This window comes from Trachypithecus francoisi, unplaced genomic scaffold (assembly GCF_009764315.1).
Source record: "Trachypithecus francoisi isolate TF-2019V2 unplaced genomic scaffold, Tfra_2.0 Lachesis_group13, whole genome shotgun sequence".
In the NCBI taxonomy this organism is placed as follows: domain Eukaryota; kingdom Metazoa; phylum Chordata; class Mammalia; order Primates; family Cercopithecidae; genus Trachypithecus; species Trachypithecus francoisi.
In genome coordinates, this window is record NW_022681458.1 from 3,903,233 (window position 1) to 3,926,817 (window position 23,585).

Genomic DNA, 23,585 nt, shown 5'->3' on the forward strand with positions numbered 1-23,585 from the left:
GGCCTGACGTTTCACCTCTGCTGTAAGATATCACTGTTTCTCACGTCAGAAGAGACAGAGACAAGGAGTTTTTCCCTTTTAAATGCTAAGCAAGTGCCACTAATCCACAGATCTGAAAAAGTACAGGCCTCTGGGTTGATAAATCAGACTCCAGGCTTTTTCTTGTCAGTCCGTTTATGAGATCACGAATATGATCTCCCTAAAGCCCCGGATTCCTGCTAGAGCCACTGGGGTCACTGATGACAAAGCAATCAACTCATCTCCTCCAGCTCACCAGGGCTCACCTTCCCAAGGCCGGCAATCATTGGGGTGTTCTCTGTCCTGTAAGAAACAAGAATAAACAAATGTCTCAGGAAGGAATCCTGTCTCCATGAAAGTCATTGTGTTAAAACAAAAATAAACTCACGCTCCATCTTTCCTAAGCATGCACCATGTGGCTATTGCAATGGCAGCTGCAGGCCCCAGAAACCTCCCCTGCCCAGTGTGCACTTGCCCTGGCCCAGTGAAGGTCAACAAGGCCCACTGTGGGTGACGCGTTCGGTGTTCACTGTGACAATTCTATCTGGATCCTTTTCCTACCCAAAGCAAGCACTCTTCCTCCCGCAGGCCCCAGGCACAGCTCTCTTTAGTCCTCACTGCCAAACCAGTACAGTATGGAACAGGGGAGAACCCTTTGTTCTCAACATTTCAGGCATCAGCAAACAAGAGGTGTGTGTGTGTGCACGCATGTGGGCGGGTGGGCGTGAGCACACAGATGGGCAAGAGACCCCTAAAGACAATGGCTTGCATACTCTGACCTAACAAACTGAAAACCAGAACTCATTACCCTATTTTCAGGAAAAAAAAATTCACTTAATCATTTCTTCATTTTTTTTTTTTGAGACGGGGTCTCACACTGTTGCCCAGGCTGGAGTGCAGCGGATCTCGACTCACTGCAACCTCCACCTCCCGGGTTCAGGTGACTCTCCTGCCTCAGCCTCCTGAGTATCTGGGATTACAGGCACACGCCACCATGCCTGGCTAAGTAGAGATAGGGTTTTTTTTTTTTTTGTTATTATACTTTAAGTTCTAGGGTACATGTGCACAACGTGCAGGTTTGTTACATATGTATACATGCGCCATGTTGGTGTGCTGCATTGTTATTAATAACACCAACATTGTTATTAACAATAACAAGTTAATGTTAACTTGTCATTTACATTAGGTATATCTCCTCATGCTATCCCTCCCCCCTCCCCCCACCCCAAGACAGGCCCCGGTGTGTGATGTTCCCCGCCCTGTGTCCAAGTGATCTCACTGTTCAATTCCCACCTATGAGTGAGAACATGCAGTGTTTGGTTTTCTGTTCTTGCAAGTCTGCTGAGAATGATGGTTTCCAGCTGCATCCATGTCCCTACAAAGGACACAAACTCATCCTTTGTTATGGCTGCATAGTATTCCATGGTGTATATCTGCCACATTTTCTTAATCCAGTCTATCGCTGATGGACATTTGGGTTGATTCCAAGTCTTTGCTACTGTGAATAGTGCCACAATAAACATACGTGTGCATGTGTCTTTATAGCAGCATGATTTATAATCCTTTAGGTATATACCCAGTAATGGGATGGCTGGGTCAGATGGTATTTCTAGTTCTAGATCCTTGAGGAACCACCACACTGTCTTCCACAATTGTTGAACTAGTTTACAGTCCCACCAACAGTGTAAAAGTGTTCCTATTTCTCCACATCCTCTCCAGCACCTGTGGGTGCTTTTTAATGATCACCATTCTAACTGGTGTGACAGGGTATCTCATTGTGGTTTTGATTCACATTTCTCTGATGGCCTGTGATGATGAGCATTTTTTCATGTGTCTGCTGGCTACATAAATGTCTTCTTCTGAGAAGTGAGAGACAGGGTTTCACCATGTTGGTCAGGCTGGTCTTGAACTCCTCACCTCGTAATTCACTGGCCTCGGCCTCCCAAAGTGCTGGGATTAAAGGCATGAGCCACTGCACCCAGCCCAGTAATTTCTTAAGTTTGGCTGAACAAAGTTTTCTTAAACCTCTGGAGCCGGCTGTTGCTTGTTTACCAGTAGATATTTTCTCTGTGCCCTCACCAGCATTTGGTGGTGTCTCTATTCTTATTTTAGCCGTCCTTATAGGAGTTAGTGATATCTGGTGGTTTTAATTTGCATTTCCCCAATAACTAATGCTGTTGAACATCTTTTCCTGTGCTTGTTACGTGGGTCTCGTCTTTGGTGAAATGTCTGTTTATATTTTTTGCCTATTTTCTGATTGAATTTATTGTATTATTTTTGCTGTTGAGTTTTGCAAGTTCTTGATATATTCTAGATACCATTCCTTTGTGAGATAAGTCATTTGAAAATATTTTTTCCTAGATTTAGCTTATCTTCCCATACTCTTAATATGGTCTTTCCCAGAGCAAAAGCTTTAAATTCTGATGAAGTCTAATTTATCCGTTTTTCCTTTTATGGATGCTTTTGGTGTCAAGTCTAAGAACTCTTTGCCTAGTTCTAGAACTTGAAGATTTTCTCCTATTTTTAAGCGGTTTTATTGCTTTATGTTTTTCATTTAATTTCATGATCTATTTTGAGATACTATTTTATGAGGTGTAAGACAGAGGTGTCCAATCCTTTGGCTTCCTGAGGCCACAGTGGAAGAATTCTCTTGGGCCACATATAAAATACAGCAACGACAGCTGATGAGCTTAAAAATTAAAAAAAATCACAAAAAAAAACCCAAAACAAAACAATGTTTTAAGAAAGTTTATGCATTTGTGTTGGGCTACATTCAAAGCTGTCCTGGGCCACATGCAGCTGCAGGCCGCAGGTTGGAAAAGCTTGGTGTCAGACTTGGGTCAAAGTTAATTTTTTGCCTATGGATAACTAACTGCCTTGGCACCATCTGTTGAAAGGCTAACTTGCCATCTGCTGAATGGCTGACTTTCATCTGCTGAATTAATTTGCGTCTCCTGTGGTTGTATCTGCACCCGTAACTCACATGGGCCTATTTCTGTTTGGGTCTATTCTCCTCCACTGATCTACTTCCTGGCATTTTGACAGAAATTGTTAGGCCTGTGTATCCATTTGGAGAGAACTGACATCTTTGGTATGTAGAATCTTCCAAACTATGAATATGGGATGTGTTTCTGCTTAGATCTTAACTTCTCTCATCCACGGTATGCTATTTTTAGCATATAAGTCCTTTATATTTTGCTAGTTTATATCTGCGTAATTTTGTTTCATTGTAAATGGTAGTTTTTTTTTTTTTTTTTGAGATGGAGTCTCGCTCTGTCGCCCAGGCTGGAGTGCAGTGGCCCGATCTCAGCTCACCGCAAGCTCCGCCTCCCGGGTTTACGCCTTCCTCCTGCCCCAGCCTCCCGTGTAGCTGGGACTACAGGCGTCCCCACCTCACCCAGCTAGTTTTTTGTATTTTTTAGTGGAGACAGGGTTTCACCGTGTTAGCCAGGATGGTCTCCATCTCCTGACCTCGTGATCCGCCCGTCTCGGCCTCCCAAAGTGCTGGGATTACAGGCTTGAGCCACTGCACCCAGCCATAAATGGTATTATATTTTTAATGTTACTGTCCACTTGTTCATTACCATTATATAAAAATAAGACAGATTTTTGCATGTTTATCTTGTGTCCTGCAACCTTGCTATACTCACTTATTAGTTCTAGGAGTTTTCTTGTACATTCCTTGGGATTTTCTTTATAGACAATTGTGTGATCTGATTAGAAACAATTTTACCTCTTCCATTCTGATCTATATGCCTTTTGCTTCCTTTTCAGGCCTTACTGCGCTGACCAGAACTTCCACCACTATGTTGGATAAGTGTGGTGACAGTGAACATCCTTGCTTTGTTCCCCCAGCCACAGGAGTAAAACATTGAGGCTTTGACCACTAAGAACGATGTTAGCTGTAGGCTTTATGTAGATGTTCTTTATCAAGTTAAGAAAGTTCCCCACTAATCCTATTATTCTGAGTTTTTAACATGACTGGTTGAATTTTGTCAAATGCTTCTGCTGCATCAAATATGAACATGTTATCTTCTTTATTCATTAGCTTGTTAATATGGTAGATTACATTGATTAAATTTGTTTATTTTTGTAGAGATAGGTCTTGCAGTTCACCTAGGCTGGCCTTGAACTCCTGGCCTCAAGTGATCCACTTGCCCGGCATCCCAAAGTATGGGGGATTATAGGCATGAGCCACCGTGCCCCGCCTTGGTTGCATTTTTCCTTTCTTTCTTTCTTTTTTTTTTTGAGACAGTCTTGCTCTGTTGCCTAGGCTGAAGTGTGGTGGTGCCATCTCAGCTCACTGCAACCTCTGTTACCCAGGTTCGAGTGATTCTTGTGCCTCAGCTTTCCAAGTAGCTGGGATTACAAGCGTCTGTCACCACACCTGGCTAATTTTTGTATTTGTAATAGAGATGAGGTTTCACCATGTTGGCCAGGCTGGGCCCGAACTCCTGACTTCAAGTGATCCACTCGCCTTGGCCTCCCAAAGTTCTGGGATTGCAGGCTTGAGCTACCACTCCCGGCTCTAGATTGCATTTTGAATACTGAACCACCCTTGCACCTGTGGAATAAATGCCACTTGGTCACAGTGTATCATTCTTTATTTTTTTGAGACAGAGTGTCACTCTGTCACCCAGACTGGAGTGTAGTGTTGTGATCATAGCTCAACGCAGACTCGACCTCCCAGGCTTACTCAAGCAATCCTCCTATCTCAGCCTCCCAAGTAGCTGGGACTATAGGCATGTACCACCATGCCCAGCTAATTTTTTTATTTTTTGAAGAGGGGTCTCACTATGTTGCCCAGTCTGGTCTTGAACTCCTGGGCTCAAGTGATCCCGATTCCCCTGCCTCAGCCTCCCAAAGTGCTGGGATTACATGCGTGAACCACCACACCCTGCTGTATATAATTCTTTTTATGTATTGCTGAATTCTATTTGTAGACATTTTGTTAAATATTTTTTGCATCACAATTCATGATGATGTTGGGCCGTAAAGGATTTTTTCATACTGTCTTTACCTGGTTTTAGTATGAGGATCTAGGTTCATCAAATGAACTGGGAAGTTGTCCTTCCTCTTTATTTTCTGGAAGAGACTGTATAGAAATGTTAATTCTTCTTTAAACAAAGAATTCTTCGATAGAATTCTCTAGTGAAACCACTGAGCCTGAAGACTTCTCTTTGTGGAGTTTTAAAGCTATAAGTTCAATTTCCTAATGGTTATAGAGCTATTCAAATGATTTATTTTATATCAAGTGAATTGTGGTAGTTTGTGCTTTTTGAGGAAGTGGTCAGTTTCATCTAAGTTGTCAACTTCCTATGTGTAGAGCTGTTTGTGGTATTCCCTTCTTATCCTTTTGATGGCTGCAGGGCCTGGAGTGACACTCCTTGTTTCATTCCTGATGTTATAACTTCTCTGTTTTTTTGGTTAGTCTTGCTAGAGGTCTGTCCTGGGCTCAAGGAATCCTACCGTCTATCTCAGCCTCCCAAGTAGCTGAGACTACAGGCCTGTGCCACCACATACAGCATTTTTTTTTTTTTTTTTTTTTGGTAGAAACAAGATTTCACTATGTTGCTCAGGCTGGTCTTGAACTCCTGGCCTCAAGCAATCTACCTGCCTTGGCCTCTCAAAGTGCTGGGATTAGAAATGTGAGCCACCACGCCCAGCTAATGGTTTTTGTTTTTTTTTTGTTTTTTTTTTTTTTTTTCCAGACGGAGTTTCACTCTTGTTGCCCAGGCTGGAGTGCAATGGTGCGATCTTGACTCACTACAACCTCTGCCTCCCGGGTTCAAGTGATTCTCCTGCCTCAGCCTCCCTAGTAGCTGGGATTACAGGCATGTGCCATCACACCTGGCTCATTTTGTATTTTTAATAGAGACGGGGTTTCTCCATGTTGGTCAGACTGGTCTCGAACTTCTGACCTCAGGTGATCCGCCCGCCTTGATCTCCCAAAGTGCTGGGATAACAGGTGTTAGCCACCGTGCCTGGTCAATATTGTCTTTTTTTTAAAGAGACAGGCTCTTGCTCTGTTGCCCAGGCTGGAGTGCAATGGCTGGAGTGCGTGCCTATAGTCCCAGCTACTTGGGAGGCTGAGATAGGAGGATTGCTTGAGTAAGCCTGGGAGGTCGAGTCTGCGTTGAGCTATGATCACAACACTACACTCCAGTCTGGGTGACAGAGTGACACTCTGTCTCAAAAAAATAAAGAATGATACACTGTGACCAAGTGGCATTTATTCCACAGGTGCAAGGGTGGTTCAGTATTCAAAATGCAATCTAGAGCCGGGAGTGGTAGCTCAAGCCTGCAATCCCAGAACTTTGGGAGGCCAAGGCGGGTGGATCACTTGAAGTCAGGAGTTCGGGCCCAGCCTGGCCAACATGGTCATAGCTCACTGTAGCCTCGAACTTCTGGGCTTGAGTGATCCTCCCCCGCTCAGCCTCCTGAGTAGCTGGGACTACAAGCACGCACTGCCATGTCGGCTAATTAAAAAAATTTTTTTGAGAGATGAGATCTTGCTATGTTGCCCAGGCTGGTCCTGAACTCCTGTCCTCAAGCAATCCTCTTGCCTTGGCCTCCCAAAGCAGTGGGATTATAGGTGTGAGCCGCCGTGCCAGCCTGAGTTGTCTTTTTGAAAGTTCCAGTGAAGCACAGACCTCATCTCCTTTTATGTTCCTTTACTTTGCCTTTCTGTAATTGTCTTAAATATGTCCTTTATGTACATTTTGAACCACAGGAGATATTGCTATGATTTTTGCTTATGCTATCAAACATAATTCAGAAAACTCTAAAGGAGAAGGAAAGCCTATTCTATTTGGTGACAAATTCTTAGTTTTCCTTCATCTGAGAATATTCTGATTACTTTTTCATTCCTGAAAGATATATTCACTGCGTACAGGATTCCGGCTTGATGGTTTTCTTTGAGCACTTGAAGAAAAAGAATTGTGTCCCTTTCTTCTGGTCTTTCTGGTTTCTGATGAGACCACTGTCATTCAAATTCTTTTCCCTTACTGGTGAAGTGTCATCTTTCTCCGACTGCTTTCAAGAATTCTCTCTTTCATTTTTAGAAGTCTAATCGTATGTCTGGCATGGATTTCTCTGGGTTTATGCTATTTGGGTTTGCTCAGTTTCTTGATTCTGTACGTTTATGTCTCTTGCCAAATTCAGGAAATTTTTTAGCCATTATTTCTTCAAGTACCTTTGCAGGCTGTTATCTTTCTCTGTTTCAGGGGATTTCAATGAAACGAATGTTGTGTCATTTGTTATCGTCTCACAGGTCCCTGCAGCTCTATTTTAAACCCCATTATTTTTTTGAGACAGAGTCTCGCTCTGTTGCCCAGGCTGGAGTGCAGTGGTGCGATCTCGGCTCGCTGCAACCTCTGCCTCCTAGGTTCAAGGGATTCTCCTGCCTCAGTCTCCCATGTAGCTGGGACTACAGGCACGTGCCACCAAGACTGGCTAATTTTTTGTATTTTTTTTTTTTTTTCAGTAGAGATGGGGTTTCACTGTGTTAGCCAGGATGGTCTCGATCTCCTGACCCGTGATCCGCTCCCCTCGGCCTCCCAAAGCGCTGGGATTACAGGTGTGAGCCACCATGCCCGGCCGAAGCCCCACTCTCTTTCTTCTCTGTGGTCTGGATTTATATTGTTTTGTCTTTCAGCTCACAGATTTCCTTCCCTATCCTCTTATTTTTCTATTAAGCCCATCCACTGAGCTTTATATTTTGGCTACTGCAGTTCTTAGTTCTACAATTTCCGATTTTCATTTAGTTCTTCTTTTATGTTGTCCTTCTCTTTGCTGACACTTTGTTTCACTTGTTTCAAGTGTGTTCACAATTTCTCATTGAAGCATTTTTACTGTGTCTGCGGTAAAATACTTGTTAGATAATTTTAACGTCATCATCTTAGTGCAGGCACGTATTATTATTGTTCATTCAATTTCAGACCTTTCTAGTTCTTGGTATGATGAAATGATTTTCACTTGAAACCGGGACATTTTTGCCTTACGTTATGAGAATCTGGATCTTATTCAACCTTTCTGCTTTGGCTGGCATTTTCTGACGTTGCGCTGGCAGGAGAAGGGGTATGCCACTCATTACTGCCAACTGGAAGTAGAAGTCTAGGTTTCTTTTTTCTTTTTTTTTTTTTTGAGATGGAGTCTCTCTGTCACCCAGGCTGGAGTGCAGTGGCACGATCTTGACTTACTGCAACTTCCGCCTCCTGGGTTCAAGTGATTCTCCTGCCTCAGCCTCCAAGTAGCTGGGACTACAGGCATGCACCACCACGCCTGGCTAATTTTGTGTACTTTTAGTAGAGATGGGGTTTCACCGTGTTAGCCAGGATGGTCTCAATCTCCTGACCTTGTGATCTGCCTGCCTTGGCCTCCCAAAGTGCTGGGATCACAGGTGTGAGCCACCGCGCCTGGCCTTTTTTTTTTTTTTTTTTTTTGAGACAGAGTCTCGCTCTGTCACCCAGGCTGGAGTACAGTGGTACAGTGGTGCCATCTCGGCTTACTGCAACCTCAGCCTCCCAGGTTCAAGCAATTCTCCTGCCTCAGCTTCCCGAGTAGCTGGGATTACAGGCATGCACTACCACACCTGGCTAATTTCTATATTTTTAGTAAAGACAAGGTTTCACCATCTTGGCCAGGCTGGTCTCAAACTCCTGACCCCAAGTGATCTGCCCACCTCGGCCTCCCAAAGTGCTGGGATTACAGGCATGAGCCTATGCCTGGTCAATGTCTAGATTTTTCACTTGGCTGATGTTGACACCCAATGGGAGGACACGCCCTGTGACTGACAGGTGTGGGTCCAAGATCCCTATATGGTCTCTGCTGACACTATGGTGGGGTGCCTAAGTCCTGGTTCTCTACCTGGCCTTCTTGACACACCCGGGGGCGGTGTGGGATGCCTTGTTACAGCCTGTATTGGCGGAAGTCTGGGTTTCCCGCTCCATCTTTGCAGGCGTGGATAGGTGTGGCCACACAATATCCTCTGTAGCATCTGGCTGGAGTAAAGCAGGTGTTGTCTACAAGTGTTCTGTCTTACTAGGCCATTCCTTTCCTGGTCCACTGACTAGAGAGGACAGGCTTTGGTTGGGGCAATTTGTGTCTGCCCTTACTGGCATTTCAGGTTTGCCAGCTTCTCCAGCACTAAGTGTGGGATATATAAGGTGAGAAGAAAACCCGGGAACTCTCCTCCTCCACCTCCACCTCCACCTCCACCCCTACGCTGTTACTGTTTCTGCCTCTTGTTAACAAGTTTCTAACAAAAGGTGTAGTGGGGACAACAACTAATTTCCCAGTTCACGTCACTGTACCCAGAGGGGACACAGGAGCTCTCAGAAAGGAGACCAGGGTGCTTCCGTGTGGCCCCGAAGTTAAAACAGCAGCAGGCCTCAGCCATGAAGGGTCCAACAGTTATCTCTTCAGTGGGCTGGGCCAAAATTACAAGGGGAATTGCATGCGTTGGAGCAGTTAAAAGAAACAGAGATTTCCTTCATTGCTTTCAATCATTCCCAAAGAGGCTGCAGGTCCTGTAAGTCCTCGGTGTGAAATCAGTCAGTGGAGTCAGTTCTGACAGCAGCAGTGTGGACACTGCTACAGAGCCTCCACGAGACAGAGAAATGGTGCCATGTTTCTTTACAATGTCACTGCTCTACAAATGACATGGTCAGTAGGTCAGAGACTTTGTTAACTTCTGCCTTACCCTGGCCTGAAGTTCCGTTCTTGTCCACCTCCAAACAGCATAGGGTAGAGAGGGGTAAATTCACCAAGTCCTCGTACATAAAGTGCGCCAATCCTGGGACCATAAAACTGGAAGGAAAAGTTGGTCATGTATTCAACAAGAACTTTCCAAGGACCTACTCTGTAGACACGCCAAGTGCTTAGAGGCACACAGGAGAAATGCTCTGCGATGCACAGTGCTTCCTTGGGGTGCCTCTGAGTGTCACCCCTTTTGACATGCAGAGTCACAAAAGCCTTCGGGGCAGGGTGGAACCCCAAACTAGGAGGCAGCGCAGGTGCTAGACTCTTGTGCCCAGCTCTGTGGCAGGCAGCTCTCCCTCGCACATCATGTGATAAAATTTGGACAAGGATCTCAAATCATATGGATCACGGTTTAAAAAAAAAGAGAAAGAGAATGCATAAATAGAGAGGGGTTGGAACTAGCAGTTGGCCACGGCCTTTCCTGCAAATGATTCCATGTTTCCAACTGACACAATGCAGAACTCTGGAGTGCCACAGTGTCAGGCCACCAGAGATACTCCTTTGGAAACCAGCTGAGGACTGTGCTTCAAAATTGAGTACTAAAAATATCTCAGGACCTGGTAAGCTGCCAGAAAGATGTGTAACATTTTCAGAAGGGTCTTCACTGTTAACTCTTTCCCCCATACTCCCACCTTAAAGATAGCTGGTAAGTTTTTGTTGAGGAGCCGCATCTGAAATCACGTTCGAGAAAGCAACAATTTCCTGTCCCCACATCTTCTACCCCACGCCCTCTGCATATGCTCTGTCCGCTGCAGAGACACTCGCTGCCTGGCCGAACCCCCTGCCTTACTCTGCCTGAGATCTTGACGTCTCCTCCCCTAGCGTGGTCTACCGCCCCACCCTGCCCTATGTGGGTTGGGCACCCCCATCATCCCTGCCATGGCATTCAGCCTGGCCTGCTGGCCATGTGGGGCTCCTCTCTTAAAGCTCCTGAGGACAGGGATCCCGTGTTGCTCCTCGCAGTGCCCCCAAGGCCTGGCTCACAGTGGCCAGTGAGGCTTACGGACCGAGGAGTGAGCAGCTACCTGCGCAGCAGACTCTGCCCACAGAGGGAGGAAGCCTCTGCGGACGTACCTTGTGGCCCACGATGGTAAGGAAGTCCACGCCCAGGTCCTCCACATCCACGCGCTGCTTCCCCAAGGCCTGTGCAGCATCTGTGTGCGTGAGGATGGGAGGCAGCCCAGTTGCCACCCGTTCCTGGTTCAGGGCTTTAATGCGCTGACTGATTTCAGGGACAGGCTGACGGGGAAAGGAAACAGTTGAGTATGTTGCTCCGATTTGATGAAAACTGAATGACAGAAATCAGGAGTAGTGAGCACAGGCCAAATGTTATCAAAGTGAACAGAGAAACCGGAGAGGCCAGAGCTGGGAAACCTGAAACGCCATGAGTCTAAGCCGCAGTTCTTCCCCATGAGCGCTTCTTAAAGAGAAACAAAGGCTGACTCACCATGACAACGCCAGTCTCATTGTTGGCCAGCATGATGGTCACGAGGCGTGTGGTCGGGCGGACAGCTGCGAGGATGTCCTCCACCTCTGACTGCCCGCTCACCTTGGACACAGGGACAAAGGTGACCGCTGGGAAACAAACATGGGTACCGAACTAAGCTGCACAAATGGATTCCTCTCAAAACTGTATTCCAACAGAGCTTAACAAAACAGTTTTCTACAACTATAAAAGTAAATTGTTGTCCAAGTTCAGAAGACTATAAAGAAGAATATAAGCCGCCCATCATCATTCGCCCAGCGTCACTGTCGGGTGCTTCAGTGTGAACGCATCTTTAACGTGGCTGCAGTGGGTGGATCTGTGTCGTGGAACCTACGTGCCTTTCTGCTTCTACGGGGACCAAAGGGGAAGTGGCAACAGGGACACAGGCTCTTGCTTTAGGGGAGGGTCCTCGCACACAGCACTTCACTGCCATGTGCTTGGCACCTAGCCAGTGCTGATGAAGCCATTCCTACGTGCCAGGCGCTGCCCCAGGCACTGACAGTCTCGCTACTGCGGATGGAAAATGAGCAGAGGAGACAACATTATTTAGCTTTAGTCCTTTGAGTTTAAAATGGTGAAAAACAAATGTATCCACTGCCCGCTCAGGGTCCTACTGAAATGAAAGAGAAAACAGCCACTTCTCCGAGTAAGAATCAAATCAAAACACCACCGACAAAGGGTGTCTGGCCGGGCGCAGGGGTGCACTTTGGGAGGCCGAGGTGAGCGGACGGCTTGAGCCCAGGGGTTCAAGACCAGCCTGGGCAACATAGGGAGATCACACCACTGCACTCCAGCCTGGGTGACACAGTAACGCACTGTCTCAAATAAAAGGGGGGGCGGTGAGGTATGTGGACTAGGAATTTTGAGGAGTCCCTAACATGTAGCAAGATGATGGCATTTCAGTGAAGAGAATACTTAAAGGCAAATCTGAAAGGATCAGTGGCCATGCAAGTTCAGGGTGGACAGCGGGAAGCGCAGGGCAGGGGCCAGCTACCAAGGCCGGCAGAGGACAGTGTCCCAATGTCCGAGCACTCCCTGCTCCCGTACACCAAGTCAGCAGCAGAGGCACTGACCTCAGACTGAGACAGCGCCACGCGCCCAAAGAGGAACGACAGGCACAAGGCAGGCTCCTTGTCTGGGGGAAGGATCTAGAAAACGGGGAAGAGCTTGAGGCATCTGCTAGGGGACTCAGAGGAGCAAAGCAAAAGCAGCTCCGTCCAGGGAAGTCACAGAGAAAAGTGGGCGGGGTCTGCTGCCACTACCTTATGCACAGCCCACTGTGGGCCCTCCCTTCCTGGGAGACACCTCCTGGGGAAGCGCATTGAGAGTTGGAGATGAGCCCTCCCTAGCACCTACATCAAACAACGAAATGCTTCATCCATCCACAGGAACAATCCAGGATCCCCAAGTCCGAGGAAAAACCAGGATGAACAGGTAAATGACTGATTCTAGAACACACAGAAGCAATCCCAGGAATAGGAAAACTAAAATAATTCTAACTGGTATCTTCAGTGTGTGGAAAAGCAGGAAAAAAGGCAAGCGATAAAAACTGCCTGCAACTGTACTTAAAGAGATAAAGAATGATGACAGTGGCTCATCAAATAGAGAGTCCCCAAGATAAACAAGAGAGAAATTGGCCGGGCGCGGTGGCTCAAGCCTGTAATCCCAGCAGTTTGGGAGGCCGAGATGGGTGGATCACGAGGTCAGGAGATCGAGACCATCCTGGCTAATACGGTGAAACCCCGTCTCTACTAAAATATACAAAAAACTAGCCGGGCGAGGTGGCGGGCGCCTGTAGTCCCAGCTACTCGGGAGGCTGAGGTGGGAGAATTGTGTAAACCCGGGAGGCGGAGCTTGCAGTGAGCTGAGATCCAGCCACGGCACTCCAGCCTGGGTGGCAGTACGAGACTCCGTCTCAAAAAAAAAAAAAAAAAAAAAAAAAAAAAAACAAGAGAGAAATTATGAAAAAGAACCAAAAGGAAATCGTGGAGTTGGAAAGTACAACCAATATGAAGAATTCACTGGAGGGGGGCTCAAGAGTTTGTTGGAACCAGCAGAAAATACATTTAGTCAACATAAAGGTAGATGAAATCCAAATATAAGAGAGAAAAACATGAGAAAGATAAACAGAGCCTCAGAGAAATGTGGGACACCATAAGGCACCAAATATGGAAAACAGGAGTAGCAGAAGGGCAGGAGCAAGAGAAAGGGGCAGAAAAACGTCTCTGAAAAATAATGGCTGAAAATGTCTCAAATATGATGGAAAACATTAATCTACATACCCAAGAGGCTACATGAATTCCAGGTAGGATGAAACACAAAGACATTCACTCCCAGACACATGATAATGAAAATGCTGAAAGCCAAAGGCAGAGAAAGTATCCTGAAATTCGCACAAGAGATTCTGTCTCAAAAAAATAAAGGGAAAAAAGGGCAGTGTAACTGTATATTGCTTCTCTCAACTGATTTAAAAGCAACTGTATAAAGTAACATATATATAATTATTTTGTTAGGGCTCTAACACAATATTTCACGATAATAGCACAAAGGAGGTAGGAGGGAGCAGAAATGTCTATTAAGGAAAAGACACCAAATGATAATTCAGATCCACGGAGAAAATGAAGATAATGTGAAAAGGCAACTAAGAAGGTTACTCGAACAAAATCTATAAACATACACTTGCTCTTTCTTCCCTTAGCTTCCTTAAAAGACATGAAATTGGCCAGGTGCAGTGGCTCATGCCTGTAAGCACTTTGGGAGGCCAAGGCAGGAGGATCACTTGAGCCCAGGAGTTCAAGACCAGTCTGGGCAACACAAGGACACTTTATCTGCACAAAAAAAAAAAAAACAAAAAAAAAAAAAATTAGCTGGGTGTGATGGGATATGCCTGTAGTCCCAGCTACTAGGGCAGCTGAGGAAGAAGGATCACTTGAGCCTGGGAAGTTGAGGCTGTAGTGAGTTGTGATTGTGACACCAAACTCCAGCCTGGGTGACAGGGTGGAATCTTGTCAAAAAGAGAAGAGAAGAGAAGAGAAAAGACAGGAAATTAACTAAAATGATGATATTTGTGGCTGGGTGCAGTGGCTCATGCCTGTAATCTCAGCATTTTGGGAGGCCAAGGTGGGCAGATCACTTTAGGCCAGGAGTTCAAGATCAGCCTGTCCAACCTGGAGAAACCCTGTTTCTACTAAAAATACAAAAATTAGATGGGCCTGATCGTACATGCCTGTAATCTCAGCTGCTTGGGAGGCTGAGGCATGAGAATCACTTGAACCTGGGAGGTGGAGGTTGCAGTGAGCCAAGATTGCACCACTGCACTCCAGCTTGGGTGACAGAGCAAGACTGTTTCAAAGAAAAAAAAAAATTGTAATAATGCACTGTTGAGTTTGTAACATATATAGATGTAATACCCATAACAAGAAAAGCACAAAAAAGAAGAAGGAACAGAACTGTATAGGAGTAACATTTCTACATCTTTCTGGAATTAAGTTAGTATAAATCTGAAGTAAATACTGATAAGTTTATACGTATATAGTAAGCCCTTGATAACCACTAAGGAAATAACTAATTTAAAAAGTGAAAAAAGCACTAATGAATTTTTTTTTTTTTTTTTTGAGACGGAGTCTCTCTCTGTCGCCCAAGCTGGAGTGCAGTGGTGCGATCTCGGCTCACTGCAAGCTCCACCTCCCAAGTGCAAGCCATTCTCCTGCCTCAGCCTCCCGAGTAGCCAGAACTACAGGCGCCTGCCACCATGCCCGGCTAGTTTTTTGTATTTTTCAGTAAAGACGGGGTTTCACCATGTTAGCCAGGATGGTCTCGATCTCCTGACCTCGTGATCCGCCCGTCTCGGCCTCCCAAAGTACTGGGATTACAGGCTTGAGCCACCGCACCCGGCCAGCACTAATGAATTTTTATGTTAAACTAGAAAATACTCGTTAATGCAAAAGAAAAGAGTAAAGGGGGAAAAGAAAACAAAAATATATGAGATATCTAGAAAACAAAAAGTAAAAATATAGGTGGTAATCCAACTATGTCAATAGTAACATTAAGTGTGAATGATAAAACAATCTAATAAAAAGGCAGAGGCTGTCAGACTAGATTTAAAAAGAACTGGCCGGTGCTCGCGCCTATAATCCCAGCACTTACGGAGGCCGAGGCAGATGGATCACCTGAGATCAGTTCAAGGTCAGCCTGGCCAACATGGTGAAACCCCGTCTCTATTAAAAATACAAAAATTAGCCGGCCACGATGGCAGGTGCCTGTAGTCCCAGCTACTCAGGAGGCTGAGGCAGGAGAATGGCTTGAACCCAGGAGGCGTAGGTTGCAGTGAGCTGAGATTGTGCCACTGCACTCTATAGCCTAGGCAACAGAGCGAGACTCTGTCTAAAAAAAAAAAAAACCAAAAAACAAAAAAAGAATCTACAGGAGACCCATGCATCCTGTTCAGGGCTCTTGGGGTGGGCCTAGTTAACCTTCCCCAAAGGTGACTTTTCCCTTTTCGTATTATTCACATCAAAGATAAGTCTTAGATACTGTATGATGTTCAAGCAGTTTATTCTGGCAGCGCTCTTACAAGATAGCTAGCAGGAGCAGGCAGGTGGCAAGGGTCAGATACATTCAGGCATCATGACTGCCTGACCGAGAGGGTCTCTGTCCAGAGAGCATTCTCAGAGTTTCAGGGATTCTTCCCCGTTCTTATCTTGTATTTAGTCAGGTCAGTTACCAGGTTTCTCTTCCGTAAGGGAGTTAAGCTATTTTGGTAAGGGTAAGCTTTGTATTTATGGTTTATGAGAGTTCCATCTATGCTGAGGTGGTCTTACCTCCTGGAAACTCCCCAGCCAGGGTTGGAAATCCCTAGGCCATGTTGCGTCATACTGCTAACTGACACATAGTGTCAGCCCTGCATGATGGGCTACCGCTATCATTAATCTTATCGCCACAATATGTCGCTTACACTGTATTACAACATGTCAGATTTAAAGACGTAAATGGATTAAAAGTAAAAGGATGGAAAAAGATATTTATGCTAGCAGCAACCATAAGACAGTTGGAATGACTATACTTACATAAAATAAAAGGGACTTAAAAAAAGTTACTAGAGATAAAGATGGACATTTTATAATGATAAAAGAACTAGTTCATCCATAATACAAAACAAATATAAATGTATATGCACCTAACAACAGAGCACCAAAATACATGATGCAAAAGCTGACAGGTTTGCAGTGAGAAACTAATTAATAGTGTGATCAACTATTAATCAGACCACCGATTAATAATAGCGGGATCATTCAAAATCACATTTTCAATAATGGATACAATAACTAGGCAGAATTTTAACAAGGGAACAGGGAACAGAAGACTTGAGTAACATTATAAATTAAGTAGATCTAACAGACATCTACAAGACACTCCAACCAACAATAGCAGAACATACATTATCCTCCAGTGCACTTGACATATACTCTAGGATATACTATATGGCTAGGCCACAAAACAAAAAAAATTAGGCCGGGCGTGGTGGCTCAAGCCTGTAATCCCAGCACTTTGGGAGGCCGAGACGGGCGGATCACGAGGTCAGGAGATCGAGACCATCCTGGCTAACACAGTGAAACCCCGTCTCTACTAAAAAATACAAAAATCTAGCCGCGCGAGGTGGCGGGCGCCTATAGTCCCAGCTACTCGGGAGGCTGAGGCAGGAGAATGGCGGGAACCCGGGAGGCGGAGCTTGCAGTGAGCTGAGATCCGGCCACTGCACTCCAGCCCTGGCAATGGAGCGAGACTCCGTCTCAAAAAAAAAAAAAATTTTTTTTCAAATCATAACTAATCTTTCACCTTAAGACACTGGAAAAAAAGGAACAAACCAAACTTAAAACAAGTAGAAAGAAAGAAAACCCATTTATGCCAAGTGTTCCATTATTGGAACACTAAGCTTGTGGGAGTTATTTATATCCTACTGCTCAAGGTTATTGCCAAGGTCTGATTTTTCACACACAAAAAACTTGCAACCTCCGGCATAAATGGGTTAATAAAGATTGGTGTAGAAATTAATAAAACAGAGATTACAAAAATAACACAGGAAAATCAAAAGTTAGTTCTTCAAAGAGTTTAAAAAAGATAAATCTTTAGCTAAATTGATCAAGAGAAAAAAAGAATAAAATTACTAAAATCATGAATGAAAGGGATATATAAATCTTACAGAAATAAAAAAGCATTACTAGAGACTACTATAAACAATGACATGCCAATAAAATTAGATAACGAATGAAATGCACAAATTCCTAGAAGGACACAAACAACTGAAAATGACTCAAAAGAAATAGAGAGCCTGAACAGACCTATAAAAAGTAAAGAGACTGAATCAGTAACTTGAAAATTCTCCACAGAGAAAAGCCCAGGCCCAGATGTTGTCATTGGCAAACTCTCTCAAATATTTCAAGATGAATGAAAACCAAGTCTTCACAAACCCTTCCAAAAAACAGAAGAGGAGGGAACACTCCCTATGATTTACATGGGGCAAATTTTACCCTGACACTAAACTAGACAAAGACACCACAAGGAAACTATAGACTAATACCTCTTATGAATATTGACAGAAAAATCTTCAGCAAAATAATAGTGAACCAAATCTAAAAACATATGAAAAGGATTAAATGGTTTAACACCCAAAAATTAGTTAAGGTACTACAACATTACAAACCTAATAAAGAACAAAAACTCACATGATCATCTCAATAAATGCAGAAAAAGCATTTAACAAAATCCAACACCCCTTTCGTGATAAAAACACCCAATAAACCAAGGACAGAAGGGAACTTCCTCACCCTGATAAAGGCCATCTATAAAAAACCCACAGCTAACAGTATATGAAATTATGAAAGAATGAATGCCTTCCCTTACAATCAGCAGCAAGATAAGGATATCCACTCTGGCCACTTCTACTCAACATTGTATGGAGGTCCTAGCCAAGGCAATTAGACAAGAAAATAAAATTAAAGAAATACAAGTTGGACAACAAGAAGTAAAACTATCTCTAGTTATAGATGACCCTCTATATAGAAAATCCTAAGGAATCCATTAAAAAACCTATTGAAACTAACAATTAGGCTGGGCATGGTGGTTCACGCCTGTAACCCCAACACTTTGAGAGGCCAAGGTTGGGGTGATCACCTGAGGTCAGGAGTTCGAGACCAGCCTGACCAACATGGTGAAATCCCATCTCTACTAAAAATAACAAAATAAATAAGCTGGGCATGGTGGCACATGCCGTAATCCCAGCTACTTAGGAGGCTGAGGCAGGAGAATTGCTTGAACCCAGAAGGCGGAGGTTGCAGGAGCCAAGATCATTCCATTGCACTCCAGCCTGGGCAACAAGAGTGAAACTCTGCCTCAAAAAAAAAAAAAGACTAACAATTAGAACTAATAAATTCAGCAAAGTTGCAGAATACAAGAGTAACATACAAAATCAACTGTACAGTTGACCCTTGAACAATGTGAGGGTTAGGGGTGTGGCGCAACTCATGCAGCTGAAAATCTGTGTCTAATTTTTGACTCCCCCAAAACTTTTTATTTTTATTTTTAGTTTTTGAGATGGAGTCTTGCTCTGTCGCTCAGGCTGGTGTGTGGTGGCACCATCTCAGCTCACTACAGCCTCTGCCTCCCGGATTCAAGTGATTCTCCTGCCTCAGCCTCCCAAGCAGCTGGGATTACAGGTATGTGCCACCATGCCCGGCTAATTTTGTATTTTTAGTAGATGGGGTTTTGCCATGTTGGCCAAGCTGTTCTTGAACTCCTGACCTCAAGTGATCCGTATCCCCTTGGCCTTCCAAATTGCTGGGATTACAGGTGTGAGCCACCACACCCAGCCAGCTCCCCGCAAACTTAACCAACAAATAACCTACTGTTGACTAGAAGCCTTACTGATAACATAAGCACCTGATTAACACATATTTTGTATATTATACAAACCCACATGTAAGTAGACCCACAGAGTTCAAACCCATGCTGTTCAAGGGTCAACTACATTTACATATATTACAACGAACAATCCAAAAATGAAATAAGAAAACAATTCCATCTACAATAGTATCAAGAGAATAAAACACTTAAGGATAAATTTAACAAAAGTGCAAAAACTTAATCCTGAAAACTGCAAAAATTGCTGGAAGAAATTAAAGTAAATATAAAGACATCACATGTTAATGGATTGGAAAACAATATTGTTACGGTAGTAATACTGACCAAATTCATCTACACATTCAATTCAATCCCTATCAAACTCCTAGCTAGACTTTTTGCAGAAATTAACAAGCTGATCCTAAAATTCTTTTGAGATTTCAACAGATGCAGAATAGCCAAAACAATATTAAAAAATGACAAATTTGGAGAACTCCTACTTTCCTATTTCAGAACTTACTATAAAGCTACAGTAATCATAACAGTTTGGTACCAATCTAAGAACAGAAATATAGGTAAATGGAATAGAGTTGACAGTCAAGAAATAAACCCTCACATATTATGGTCAACTGATTTTCAATAACGGTGCCAAGACCATCCATGGAAGAGTCTTTTCAACAAATGTGCTGGAACAACTGGATGTCCACATGCAAAAAAAGTAAATTTGGATTCCTCCCTCACACCACACACAAAATTAACTCAAAATGTACCACAGATTTAAATGTAAGAGCTAAAACTATAAAACTCTTAGAAGAAAATATAGGAGTACATTGTCATGACCTTGGGTAGGACAAAATCTTACGTATGACACAAGGAACAACAACAACAAAAATGGACTTCATCAAAACGAAAAGTTTCTGTTCTCTAAAGGATACCATGAGAGTGAGAGCAAACCCACAGAATGAGAGAAAATATTTACAAATCATCTGTCTGATAAGGGACTTGTATCAAGCATATATAAAGAATGCTTACAACTCAATAAAAAGACAAGTCATCCAATTAAAATACGAGCAAGGACTTTAATAGACATTTTTCCAAAGAAGATATATACAAATGGCCAATGAACACACGAAAGATGCTCAACACTACTGGCCATCAGGGAATTGTAAATCAAAACCACACCTACTAGGATGGCAATAATAAAAAAGACAGATAACAAATGTCAGCAAAGACATGGAGGAACTGGAACCCCGTGACACTGCAAATAGGAGTACTAAGCGGTGCGGCTACTTTGGAAAACAAAGCTTAAGGTTAAACAGAGTTACCTTAAAAGTTGTCAGATAGTTACCACATGACCCAGCAATCCCACTCAATAGAATGCTAATTTTTTTTCCCCCAGAGAGTCTTGCTGTATCTCCCAGGCTGGAGTGCAGTGGTGTGATCTTGGCTCACTGCAACCTCCGTCTCCAGGGTCTAAGTGATTCTCCTGCCTCAGCCTCCCCAGTAGCTGGGACTACAGGCATGCACCACCATGCCTGGCTAATTTTTGTATTTTTAGTAGAAATGGGGTTTCACCATGTTGGCCAGGTTGGTCTTGAACTCCTGACCTCAAGTGATCCACCCACCTGAGCCACCCAAAGTGCTAGTATTACAAGGCTTGAGCCACTGCACCCGGCCAAAAAAAAATTTTTTTTCCAAAAAGGCTTCATAGTCAAATCAAGCAGTTCAGCCACAGTCCCTTAATCTTGAAGAGAAATGTATTTTCTTTTTTTTTTTTTTTTGAGACGGAGTCTTGCTCCGTCGCCCGGGCTGGAGTACTGTGGCGCGATCTCGGCTCACTGCAAGCTCCGCCTCCTGGGTTCACGCCATTCTCCTGCCTCAGCCTCCTGAGTAGCTGGGACTACAGGCGCCCGCCACCTCACCCGGCTAGTTTTTGTATTTTTTTTTTAAGTAGAGACGGGGTTTCACCGTGTTAGCCAGGATGGTCTCGATCTCCTGACCTCGCAATCCGCCCGTCTCGGCCTCCCAAAGTGCTGGGATTACAGGCTTGAGCCACCGCGCCCGGCCTGTATTTTCTTCTTATTCACCTTCAGGTTTTCATATAGATTACACAAGAAAGCTCAGGCTGAGAAGAAAATCTGTTTCAAGGACAGTGTTGATGAATTGGCTGCCCCAGTTTTACAAGTTAATGGTCTACAACTGGTGGACATGTCACTCCCTTTTGGGACGTCCTATGGCAAGAAAACTGAAAGGTGGCTCTGTCTGTGCTGTGTGACAGCCACAGGGCCACTGCTGCTGCAGCGAGCCTCCTCCTCCCCTCGGGCCCCTGCGCCTCCTGCTGCACCTGGGCACCACCTCGCTCCGCTTTTCTGCACACAGCCGGAGGCCTTGCCTCATGGGTGCTGAGATCAGGTGCAGCAGCTTATTCCAGGCTTCACACCTGAAGCTTAGGGCTATCTGACCCTTCCCCTTCATGTGAGAGGAGAGTGGGAGCTGAGATTTTATGATGAAAACCAAACAATGACAAGCTTCATTTGCCCATTTGCAGGCGTACTATATAAAGGTTAAATATTTCTTACATGCAAGTTTCAAATATCACTCAGTTTACACAAATGGCTAGTTCTACATATTCATTTTCGATGTTTTTCCTAAGGGAAGGTTTAGCCACACTGGCTGACGCCCTCGTGGCAGCTGGTCTCTGCACTGAGAGGGGCAGCCAGGGAGCCCAGTGCAGTGAGGGGCATCTATTCACCAAGGCGCCAGGGCCTGGCTCCCCATCAGAACTGGGGAGTTACAGTGAGTAGCACATTGAATCCACATCTCCACAGTGGATCCCAGGCTCTGCCTGCAGGCTGCTGCCCGCCTCACAGCTGGAGCCCAGCAGGCTGGCCCCAGGGCCACCCTGCACCCGCTCACCTGCCACTTGTTCTTCTGCCAGGTGCTCCAGGGGCAGCCGGATGGAGTCGTGTTCCACCGAGGAAGTAATGAAATGGGGCTTGGCCCCCTCCACTGGACTGTGGTGCCCACCCGCATGTCCCTTTGAGGTCTGGTTTGCGTGGAAATGTTTCACCACAGAATGGATTACTAAATTATTTGACTGCAGAGATACAGCAAAAAAAGCATTTACAAAAACTGTGCCGAGGTAAGGGTCAGAGCAACCATTTCTGTTACTTAATTTCTTTTGTGGCTAATATCAAAAAAGCTTCAAAGAAATTCAGCTTCCTGAGTTGGACCTTTTGAAAGATTGGGGTTTTCCAACATTCAAAAACTTGAGATTCATTTCCAGTCAATCATGTCTATTTTATTGTTAAGCAATATTACTAATTTTTAAGAATTTATATAAATGTATTGGTGTAAGTGCAGTTTTGTTATATGCATAGAATATTATGAATTTTAAAATTTTATATATCTGCCATAAAGAGTATTTTGTCCAGCCACCACTGCTGGTGGGAGTATAAATTGGTACAACCTCTACAGTGGGCCATCTGTCACATCTACCAAATGAGCCCCGTGACCCAGCAATTCCAGTTCTTGGACTTTTTCCTACAGCTACACTCACAGTGAAACAAAATAGTGTGTATAAAGGTTATTTATTAATATTAAGTGCAGCACCATTTCTTACAGCAAAACCTTGGAAAGCCCTTAAATATCTATCAATTAGGGATTAAAAGGAATGATTCCAGGGCAAAAATGATGGGGAAACCTTTATGGAAATAACAGTGCAAAGCAGGTTACTTTACATATTACATTACGAAAATCCTATTAGCTACCTGAAACTTACTTAAAGGATATATGCTAATTATCTTGAGCTAGTATGCAATATAGCAAGACCACACATTCCTCCTTCTTTCTTTCTGAGACAGGGTCTCAGTCTCTTGCCCAGGATGGAGTGCAGCAGCGTGATCATAGCTCACCGCAGCCTTGAATTCCTGGGTTCAAATGATTCTCCCACCTCAGTTTCCCTAGTCGCTGGGACTACAGGTGTCACCACCACACCCAGCTCATTTTTTTTCTTTGTAGATATGGACTCTCCCTATGTTGCCCAGGCAGGTCTCAAACTCCTGGGTTCAACCAACCCTCCTGCCTTGGCCTCCCAAAGTACTGGGATTACAGGCATGAGCCACCACACCTGGCCTACTCTTTCTTTAAATGAAAATGTAGCAAAAGGGAATCACTTTCTGTGTATTTTATTATAACTTGCAGCTAAAAGAATGTGAGTGTGTTCAGAAGCTTTACCTCAGTGCCCCCGGAAGTGAAGATTATATCTTGAGGTTTGCCCCCTATCATCTTCGCCAGGCTTTCCCGAGCTGCATTTATAATATCCTTGGCCTTTTTTCCTTGAGGGACCAAAAAGGAAATTCATTAACATTGCTTCACCAAGCCCTATCAACGCTTCTAAAAGGACAACCAAATACAAAAGAGT

The 23,585-nt window shown here is 44.3% G+C and overlaps 1 protein-coding gene across 5 annotated transcripts in view; it reads right to left on the reverse strand.

Moving 5' to 3' along the window:
* Positions 1-23,585, reverse strand: part of SCLY (selenocysteine lyase) — a 39,811-nt gene that overhangs the window by 7,790 nt on the left and 8,436 nt on the right. For 3 of the 5 annotated variants that reach the window (XM_033229691.1, XM_033229689.1, XM_033229693.1), the window contains exons 3-9: positions 23,399-23,499; positions 22,079-22,259; positions 11,228-11,355; positions 10,855-11,019; positions 9,722-9,828; positions 5,039-5,113; positions 285-321 (exon numbers count right to left, since the gene is read on the reverse strand). In XM_033229691.1, the coding sequence (XP_033085582.1) occupies positions 285-321; positions 5,039-5,113; positions 9,722-9,828; positions 10,855-11,019; positions 11,228-11,355; positions 22,079-22,259; positions 23,399-23,499 (794 nt within the window). The remainder of the gene's footprint in view (positions 1-284; positions 322-5,038; positions 5,114-9,721; positions 9,829-10,854; positions 11,020-11,227; positions 11,356-22,078; positions 22,260-23,398; positions 23,500-23,585) is intronic. The other 2 variants (XM_033229692.1, XM_033229690.1) reach the window with 1 other exon arrangement.